Genomic DNA, 11,109 nt, shown 5'->3' with positions numbered 1-11,109 from the left:
AAAATTTCCGCGATGCGAATTTACCTATTGGTGATAACCGAGAAGTAGCTTTGAAGCGTTTAATGCATTTGGAACGCACACTCAAGAACAATGATGTCATGAGAGATCGTTATGTTAAATTCATGAGAATATATCGAGTTAGATCACGTGTCAGTCCTGAAACCTCCGCTTGACGATTGCAAAGGCGCGGTCTATTTGCCTCATCATGAAGTGTTAAAAGAATCTAGTACTAATACAAAATTACGTGTTGTATTTGATGCATCCGCTAAAAATAATAAGGGCGTGTCTTTAAATGATGCTCTTTTGATCGGACCCGTTTTACGAGATGGCTTAATCAACATAATTATTCGTTTTCGTACTTACAAAATCGCTTAACTGCTGACTTACAGAAAATGTATCGCCAGATGTTGGAAGACGATCGCGATTTTCAATGAATTTTATGGAGATTTTCGCCTGAGCAACCTGTACAAGATTATCGCTTAAATACTGTTACTATGGCCAAGCCTGCGCGTTTTACTTGGCAGTACGTTGTTTGAGACAATTAGGTGAGGAAGGTAAAGAGAGTTATCCGCTTGCGTCTCATACTTTATTGAATGATACTTATGTCGATGATATAATATCGGGGGCACGATTGAAAATGCTCGTTCTTTGCAAGAACAGTTAACTATGTTATTACGAGAAGGAGGATTCGAAGCGCACAAATGGTGCTCTAATTCTGACAACGCACTGAAAGGAGTTTCGCACGAACTCTGTGAATCTAATTCTACAAGGTGCGTCCCAAAATTTTCCCAACTTTTTCAATAGGGATAGGTCGGGTGGCGCCATCCGTGTGTTCGATTGCGCGTTTGAAAGGTACATCCCTAGCTGACTTCCAGTAAAAATTTCATGACATTTGGTTCAGTGGAAACGAAGTTATGGCGTCTCAAGTGTCAGTATGTTGTATACATCGGTACGAGAATGAACTTCGAACAAAGAGCCAATATTAAGTTTTGTTTTAAACTTGGTAAAACATTTACCGAAACCCATAATTTGATGAAACAAGTTTATGGTGATAATTGTGTAGCCCGTGCCAGTGTTTATGAGTGGTATACGCGATTCAAGAACGGTCGTGAGGACATAAATGACGACGCACATACAGGTCGCCCAAAATCGACAATTAACGAAAATTCCATCGAAGTTTTTATGATTCCAAGGGTATTGTGCACAAAGAATTCGTTCCAGCAGGCCAAACAGTTAATGCTGTATTCTATGTAAGCGTTTTGAAGCGTTTGGTGCACCGCATTCGTCGTATTCGGCCAGAATATCGCGAAGGAGGAAGTTGGCGCTTGTTACACGATAATGCGCCATCTCACCGTTCGACACTTGTCACTGATTTTTTGACTAAAAATCACATTTTAACAATCAACCATTCCCCGTATTCGCCTGATATGGCACCTTGTGACTTCTACCTATTCGGCAAAATGCATTTGTCCATGAAAGGAAAGCGGTATGTGGACGTAGAAGACATCCAAAGGGCTTGTACCACTATTCTGAAGGACGTGCCTTTGAACGACATAAAACACTCATTTGAAATGCTTTTAGATCGTGCCAAACGTTGTATTGAGTCCGACGGGGACTACTTTGAATAAACAATTTGAATTTGAAAAAAAAAGTAAACCGTTGTTGTTTTATTTCAAAAGTTGGGAAAATTTTGGGACGCACCTTGTAGTTTCAAGATTGATGCGAATGATACTATTCGGGCTTTGGGGTTCGAATGGAAGTCAAATTCGGACAGACTTCAGTTTACCACAAATAAGTCATGCATCCACAAAGCGCGAGATGCTGTCCGCAATTGATAAACTATTCGATCTTTTGGGTTTGATAGGTCCCATTTTAATGGTAGCTAAAATCCTGATGCAAAGTCTTTGGGAAATCAAGACAGGCTGGGACGGTCCACTCCCAGATTAGGTGCAAGACAAGTGGAAGGAATTCCGAGATTTTTTAAATAATATTCACGAGTTATATGTTCCTCGATTAGTTGTAGGTGTATCAAAGAATTGTCGATATTCCATGTTTGGATTTTGTGACGCTTCCGAGAAAGCATATGGCGTATGTACCTACATACGATCGGTAAGCGAATCCAGCGAAGAAACGACAGTTAGATTATTATGCGCGAAAGCGAAGGTAGCCCCTTTAAGAACCAATCTATACCTAGGTTAGAACTATGTAGCGCGTTATTACTATGTAAATTAATCAATAATGTAAAACACGCCATTCACATTGAAATCGATAAAATACGGGCATGGTCTGATTCCATGGTCGTGCTGTACTGGCTTCGCGGCGACGTAGCGCGTTGGAAAACTTTCGTATCCAACTGTGTGTCGGAAATTAGCGAAATACTGTCTGCTATTCATTGGAACCATGTAAAAGGTTCGGAGAATCCCGCAGATCTGATCTCAAGAGGAGTTTCACCTGCTCAGCTGAAGGATAATTCCTTATGGTGGAATGGCTCTAAATGGTTGTCATATATTCGTCCCATCACAAGCGAAAGAAATCTCGATTTGAAATTCGCCGAGGATGCCGTACACAGAGCCGAGATTGAAGCTAAGCAACTCACAGCAGTTTGCAATCTCATCGTACCTCAATTATTGGTTTCCAACGAGACAATCAACACACTCATCACGAACTGCTCAACGTTCACAAGGATTGAGCGGATACTTGCCTATTGCATTAGATTTCTTCATAATTGTCGCAAAGGACATGAAGACCGAGAATTATTTAAATTGACTCTACCTGAGTTGGAGTTATCAAGACACGAGGTACTCAAGCATTCACAACGTGTCTACTTCGCGAAAGAACTAAAATGCCTTCAAAACAAACGAGAAGTAAGCAGAACTAGTCCATTACTTCAGTTACACCCATTTCTAGACGAACATGGTATAATTAGAGTGGGCGGACGACTTCAGGCGGCGTCTGAGTTTCGAAAGGAAACATCCCATCTTACTGTCCGCACAATGCAAGATCACACGTTTGCTGATCGAAAGAGAGCATCGCGCTCTACTACATGCTAATCCACAATTGTTGCTGGCATCAATACGCCAGCAATACTGGCCGCTAAACGCAAGAAATTTGGTGCGTCAGGTTTGTCGTTCCTGTGTCTGGTGTACTGGGCATAACCCAAGAGGCCACTAACACAAGCGATGAGATCCCTTCCCAGCGATAGAGTGCAGTCATCCAGAGCATTCGCCGTCACGGGAGTCGATTTTGCTGGACCAATTACTACCCTTGTCAACAAAGGACGAGGGCGGAAAACATGCAAATCCTACATAGCATTATTTATATGCTTCGCCATCAAAACCATTCATCTCGAGGCTACAAGTGAGTTATCTATGATGGCCTTCCTAGCCACGTTACGCCGCTTCATTGGTCGGCTTCATTGGTTCGCCTCGAAAGATTTACAGCGATAACGCCAATTTCGTGGGTGCTAAACGCGAATTACAAGAATTGTACGCTTTTCTCCACACATCCATCAACGGGGAAGTTGGCGACGCGTTGCAGGAGAGAGGCATAGAATGGAGCTTTATTCCTCCATATTCGCCGCATCTAGAAGGTCTATGGGAAGCAGGAGTCAAATCTTGTAAATATCATCTCCGCAGAATCATGGGTAATGCCTTATTTACCTTTAAGGAATTAACTACGTCTCTCGTACAGATTGAAGCGTGCTTGAATTCGAGGCCATTGTCACCTCTATCGTCTGATCTGGAACCTTTAACACCAGGACATTTCCTGATAGAAGAACCACTAACCAGCCTTCCGGACAACTGATATAAAGATCAACCGCCTTAAGTGGGAAATGGTTTAACGTTCGATCCAAGAATTTTGGAAACGATGGGCGGCCGAATATGTATCCAATTTGCAAAGCCGCGTCAAGTGGAAAACTCGCCAGGAAAATCTCCAAGTCAACGATCTCGTGCTCTTAAAGGAGAATAATCTTCCACCGTTAAAATGGAGAATTGGACGCGTTATAGAAATTCATCCTGACAAAGACAATTTAGTACGCGTCGCGACGGTGCGCACGATCACTGGTATCGTTAAACGTGCAATTGCTAAACTTTGCAAGTTACCAGTGAATGATTTTATAAAGGAAGATTAATTGATTAATCTTGGTGGACGGTGTGTTAGCGCGTCGACTATCTATGTTATCAATTCATCGATCTAAGCGCTCCATGCCTGCGCTCGTTAGTAGATAAGTCCCGTCATGGTGAGGCCCGTTGTCGAGAGAGGGAGGTGCCTCGTGTACACGTGTGGCTATTGGTGCGGCTGCTGTGCCCAATATGGCGCCGAGAGTGTCTGGGCGCTGGCGATTACCAACTAACGGCGAAGGACAATTGGCGGGAAATCGTTAAGTTGACAATGAGTGCTATTCGCTGATTCTGACTTTTATGCCATAAGGCGATTTAATACAAACTTGACTAATTATTTAACACAAATATAGATTACAAAATAGAGACGTGATTGCGTGCGTAAAACGGCTCGGATACCGGGATCGCGGGGTTACAATACAAGAAACTATGAAAATATATTCTGAATAATTATCCGACGACGCTAACAATTATCACAAGACATGGACGGTGATTGGTATCGGTCTCGCAGTATACACAAAATAATTTGGAACCTTAACTTCCGAGTTCTAACTTATTGACTATCGCAGAGACTTATACGAGGTCCGCACGCGGCACGCCATAACACCAGAGAGAGCGAAAGGAAGAAGAAATGGAAAGAAGGACCAACTTCAGTGCCGCGACGGACGTACGCAACGCCGCAACTGGCGCTCGCAGCGCCGCAGCTAACGCTCGCAGCGCCGCAACCAACGCTCGCAACGCCACACACGGGCGTTGGCGCGACGATAGCGAGACCACGCTGGTCACTTCCACGTGAATCGAGAAAGCGTGCAGAGATCCGCGATTGCCATTTAGACATAAAGTTAATTAAGTGAATTGTATTCGAGTCAATTATCCATACACAACATATATTTTTCTTTATATTACTACGTGGCATTGATAAAACCATTTTATAAAGCTGGCCAATCATAGTCGTTTCATTTTTCCGAGCCCCGAGGAACAGCTATGATTGACCAATTTTATAAAACGGTTTTATCAATGCCGTATAACAAAGGTCTATGTTCTGTTTCATATTTATTATTAATTCCAAATTGTGATATATTAATAAAAAAAATAATTTATGATTTTATTTTAATAAAATTTGTAAAAAAAAACAAAAATTTTGTGAATTTAAGAGAAATAGATAAAATTAGCAGAAAATTTGAAAAACAAGAATTTTAATAGATAACTAGAGATTATCATATGCCAACAGGGAAGTTGCTTCGCCGGTATGGCAACATTGGACACTAGTAGTATATTTTTATACTGACCAATTCAAGATTAATTCAAGATTTTATTTCCAATTCGAAAATTAATCGAAATTGGAACCAAAAATTTGTCGAAATCAATAGAAATTTCGAAAACTTTCAATTATTTCCGACATCGAAACGTCTTTTCGAGAAATTATTTCTGACTGGGTAGGCTAATAAGAGTCAGCATTTGTAGAATAAAAAAGACATCAATCCAATATCTGATTATTGATTGTTCACTAAATAATTGTGCCGTTTATCATTGCTAACTCTCATTAGCCTACTAAATTTATCTTTTTGTATTGTATAAGACTTTAAAAAAATAAATTTTTAAAAAATTGTTGCATTTAAAATTACATTAAATTATTAGAAAATTTTATGTCCAAAGAATCGTGTAAAAAAACTATACAAATTTTACTTAAAACATATAATATATCTTATTGTTCCAACTGGAACATCTGAACTGGAAACATCTGAAGATCTATTTGTGGCTCGAAAAGCAGTTGAAAAAAGAAATTATATTGTAAATAAAGTATATAAATATTTGTAAATTAAGTATATAAAGTAATGAAAATAGGGTTAAAGTATACAAAATAAGTAAAGTGTACAAAGTAAACAAACATATGTATGTAAAAATGAAAATTTATTATTAATAACATTACATAATTACATTTTCGTAAGAAATTGTTTTGAAAGTTTGTTTCTTTCTCTTTGAATCGAATTGTTTTCTTTTTATTAACTGTATTATCACTTTTATTTGTTTCTCTTCAACTGCAACCAATTTTTTTCTCACATTGTAAACCTCCTTTGAATCTCATCTTTTTTAGCCACTTTTTAATGGAGTATATCCGGAAACTAAATCTGACATTTCTGCTGAACTCGGTTTATTATTTAAATATTCATTTTCTAACGTGCAATTAGAATTGCTATTATTGACATTAATATCTAATTCTATAAATGAACTAGCAACAATCGAATTAGACAATGGCGATGATCTTGTATTCGAATGTGGACACGGAGTAGAAGGAGTGCAGTTCATTGAGACTATTTGGAGAAGATGTGGATCGGCTGAAATTTGTTGAAATGCTTGGTCTTGACACAGTTGTAAATGCCTAATCTGTGATTTGACTAAACGAGGATATTGTCGAACCAAAGTTTATGAAAAAAAATTTCCGCTTAATAGGATAACGTCTGCTCCCGCAATATGTTGAGGGAGCGATGCGAAAAGTACGCCATTCAGCGGGTGGTTTTGTAGCGCTCTTTATTGTTGAATGCGCCCATTGATAATAAGTGATTAGATAATAACTGGGCAATAATTTATGATACAAGTTTATATATGTATACATTCAATATAACGAATGGACAGTATAAGAATATTCACGTAGCAGTTTTACATTCAGTCAGTGCAGTAGTTTTGTCATAATCATATCTGTGCAATTTGTTAAATTGTTTTTACGATTCAAAGCCAAGTTCAATCTTTGGAAATGATTATTAATCCGCTTAATATCAGACTTTTATTAACATCTATAAGTTTAATATATCTAACAGTAACTGAAGCAGAAATGGAATTAAAAGAAAATATACAAAAATTATTGCTGGATAGCATTTTTCACTATAATAGATTGCAAGTAACAGAAGAAACTTATCTCGATCATCAAGAACCTTATAAACTACATAATTCTGAAATAATTGAAGATGATGAAAAAACATGGAGTGAAGATAATTTAAATTCTCATCCTCAATGTTCAAATGATGACGCAGACTTTGACAGTTCTTATAAAAGACGAGCTGTTGAGTATTGGCGGAATTGGGATATTAATGAAAAAAATAAAAACAAAAGGAATCGTCCGCTAAAATCCAGTGCAAAATAAATTTAGAAAAGTTTCATCTGAATTTATCAATTAAGACGATGGGAAGAACAATTACATTCAAATGGAAATTGTATAGAAAAATTATCTCCAAATTTGATAAATTTATTGCAGCTGTTGAATCAGGATTCATAATTCATGATATCGATCTACAAAAGTGAGCTTACAAGCTCAAGAAGAAATAGGAAATTTAAATCCTATATTTAAAGCATCTCACAGTTGAGTATCAACATTCAAAAAATCCCACCGAATTATTTCGAGAAAAATTACGAAATTTGTAACTAGAAGAACAATAGAAGATTCGTTGAGTTGCAAAATACAGCTAATGATTTTCTGAAAATAGTGAAACCACTTATCAAACAGTTCTAAAAATGTTTTTAATTCTGATCAAAGTGATTTTCAATTAGAAATTCATTCTGGAAGGTCATTATCTAATGAAGGAGTAAAGAAAGTAGAGTTGTGCAATCTATATCATCAATAACACACTCATACACCATATAACTAATAATAATCGTGTAATGGAAATTTGCTGTCACCTTTATTTATTGTATTGAAAGAAACTAATGGTATATTTGCATCAAGAAACTTTATTTACAATAAATTATTGTAAGCACCAAAATATCTAATCTAATAAAATGACTTCTCTCAGATAATTAAATAAATTTCTTTTTATAATACATTTTCAGATATTGTTTTACAATTAAATATAAATTTGCATAAACGAAATAATATAATGAAATTATAAGTCTTACTTCTGTGATATATTTGTGATATATTTTATATTTTATTTAAAAATCTCATAATAATCATAAAATAGTTATTAATTTATATTTCTCATAGACCATTTTAAAATGTAGTTAGAAGAAACTTATTTTCCAAACATTGGTTATAATAGCGTTCTTCTTATCGATTCATGGACTGGACATTGTCCCAATATTATTTCAGATTTAACACCTGCAAGAAAACATGTTACTTCTATGATTATACCGAAAGATATTACAGGGAAAATACAATCATTAGATGTTTACGGATTTAGAATTTGGAAAAATTTTGCTAAAAAATATTCAGATACTGTTTTATTATTAGAAAGTAATATAAATTTACATGAATAAAATAATATAACAAAATTACAATCTCTGATACATAATCAACTGTCACGCGATATCACAATTTATTTAAGAACTGGAAAGGATACGGGCAGTAAGAGTCAAGCACAAAAAACGATGCGCAAATAATATATCTAGAAAGTGTGAAACTTCTTTATTTACTAAAACACGCTTACATATTTTGGCTCACTTTTGAACCTTCCTCAAAAACAACATAAATTAATATATATAAAAACTGTGAATAAAAATTATCCTGTCATGGTGAGCTCCCTTACATCGAGAATTTAAATGTCGGAATTAAAACCAAAAAGAGAAAGAAAAAGGAAAAGAAAAAAAGAGAGAAGAAATTAGGAAATATCGTAAAATAGAATATGGAGAACTAATTTATCAAATAATTTTAAGATTATAATTAATTATCCAGCAAATATAAAGACGCTCATCAAGCTCACAGAGCACTATTTCTTGTTGCCTTGCTATCCATAGATGCCTTTTTTGATAAGCAGGGAAAATCTTCATCTTTTCTTCTTGCACGAAAAGAGTAGAATTGATTCGAAGTGTTGCTGGCTGTTGTCGAAACAGAGGGAAGAATTACTAAATAATAATATTAAAAATATCAAGCCTACTTGTTATTATCAGAAAACAGTGTCCGCTGTTGATATTGATGGTCGCATATACCTTTGTGGATGAGGTGGCATGTCCGACTTCGGGACGGAACCAACTAACAATAACTGTTGACGTTGATGGGAGCGGCTATGACACTCTTCCAAGGCTCATAGCGGGATGATTGATGCGCAATACACAGCTTCCTATCTCCAAGTCACACACAGTTGGTGCTCCCGGAAACGTCTCTAAACGTCACTGTGGTGACGTACATGGAATTGACATGGTATTAAGGGCTGCTGATCTTCTCAACACCTTGATCCTTCCGTTAAAAGTTCTTTAGGGCCGCGGTCGGGGTTGATGAAGCCCAAGGAAGCTATGAAATTGACGAAGGGCATCCTGGGGTGGTTGGCCCTTTTGGCATCTCGATTCCTCTGTTGAGGATTCTTTGGTGCTGGAGTCGGAGTCGGCTCCTTCTAAGGAGGCAAAAGTATGGCAAACTAGAGAAGAGAAACCTCAATAAAGAGTCGAGTAACATTCACTTTCTTCAATAGCATATAGGAAAGGCTTCAACCCGAATGGGTTCTAGCCCAACTACTGGTCTACGCAGATTCTACTGGCATGGTAACTTCTATGCGAAACTCTCACAATTAGGAAATTTAATTATTATTATTAAAAATAGCTCATGCAAATGTGGAGCTAAAGAGGATACAGTCTGGCATCTCTTAGAGTATCCAGAATTTGAGTCATAAAGAATTGTTTTACGAGATGTAGTTCCTCATAAGAGGAATTCGTCGAGTGGAAACTGCCTGAGGCATACAATTCCTAGTGTGAAACGCCGAAGCATTTCAAACACTTATCGACTTCTCTAAAAAATCATTATGAATAAAACCTCAAAGAGAGGATTAGATTCTGAGACTGCTCACCAGGACAGGGTCGAAGTGATGTGTAAAGCTCAGTTAAAGGAGACCTCCTCATCATAGAAGTACCTCTGACAAAGCAAATCCGTATCTCGTCATGATAAACACACGCATCACTAAGCAGTTTAGGGAAACATATAATAACATATAATAACACTTTTATTACAGGGCGTGTATCTGGGGAGACGCAAATGAGTGGATCTCCTCGTAATCTTCTCTGTGGGCGCGAGGCGCCTCGAGAACTCGAGACGCGTCACGGCGAAACTGTTCATTCCTGCAGAAAAGTCCTGCAGGCGCTACTGGGTTTCTCTATCGCTCTTCTCGGGGCGGTTTCGCTGGATGATAGAATAGTAGTCTATCACATATACCTTTGTGGGTATGGTAGCACGTTCACTCCATCTTCGAAACTGGGCCGACTAATAACTGTTGACATTGATCATGATAGGGATGGAGAGTAGTGTTAGGTTGTCATTGTATCCTAACGTACAGAATCCAAATGTTGAAGAGTAGTATTAGTGTTAGATTGTCGTTGTATCCTAACGTACAGAATCTAAATGTTGAGACAGTTAGAAAAATACAGATTGATCCTCAGCCCTTTCTTCCACTGATTCCTTCTCCTTCATTTACTTCACAAAGGAATGGCTGGTTCATCTATTAACCGTTTCCATACTTCCATACTAATATATAGAACTTTTTACAATTGAGAGATAACTTTGCCTTACCTTTAAACAATAGATTAAATTTAACGGTTGATCTTATTAAGTGTATTGAAAGTAATATTTACAAATTGCCTATTAATGAGCGGATCTCGATCTCGAATTACTCATTTTCTGTACTAAATAACTTAATTTCTTGTTCCCTACATTATAGATAGGAGGAAGATAGGAATTTGTCACAGGTAGCGAAAGGCATTAGGGTTTTTTAAGGGATATGAATAATAGAATTATTTTTACTCGTGCGAATAAATGTGACGGTAGCATTGGAGAGACAGATGTACATTTCTAGGGTAAATAAGATGCTTCAGGATGTGAATATTTATGAAGTAGTTGAAAGGAATCCTTACGCGCTTTATTAGTTAGTTGGAAAGAAAAAAAGTATATAGCTAATTCCACATATAGAAGTTTATAATGATGGGATACTTCCGAGAGCCTTCCAAAGATATATATAAGCAGGACTACCTCTTTCGTATAATATTAGGTGTATGACTTTGCTTATACCGTTTTCGT

The 11,109-nt window shown here is 37.1% G+C and overlaps 1 protein-coding gene across 1 annotated transcript; it reads left to right on the top strand.

Moving 5' to 3' along the window:
* The first annotated feature begins 2,147 nt into the window (after window positions 1-2,147).
* Window positions 2,148-3,804, top strand: LOC105149388 (uncharacterized). Its single transcript, XM_011061765.1, has 2 exons — window positions 2,148-2,864; window positions 3,385-3,804. The coding sequence occupies exons 1-2, from the start codon at window positions 2,148-2,150 to the stop codon at window positions 3,802-3,804; spliced, it is 1,137 nt and encodes a 378-aa protein (XP_011060067.1).
* Window positions 3,805-11,109: the final 7,305 nt, after the last annotated feature.

This window comes from Acromyrmex echinatior, unplaced genomic scaffold, assembly GCF_024713525.1.
Source record: "Acromyrmex echinatior isolate Ae372 unplaced genomic scaffold, ASM2471352v2 Scaffold30, whole genome shotgun sequence".
Lineage (NCBI taxonomy): Eukaryota > Metazoa > Arthropoda > Insecta > Hymenoptera > Formicidae > Acromyrmex > Acromyrmex echinatior.
Note: the sequence above shows the minus strand (reverse complement) of the source record. Positions and strands in the feature narration are given on the sequence as shown.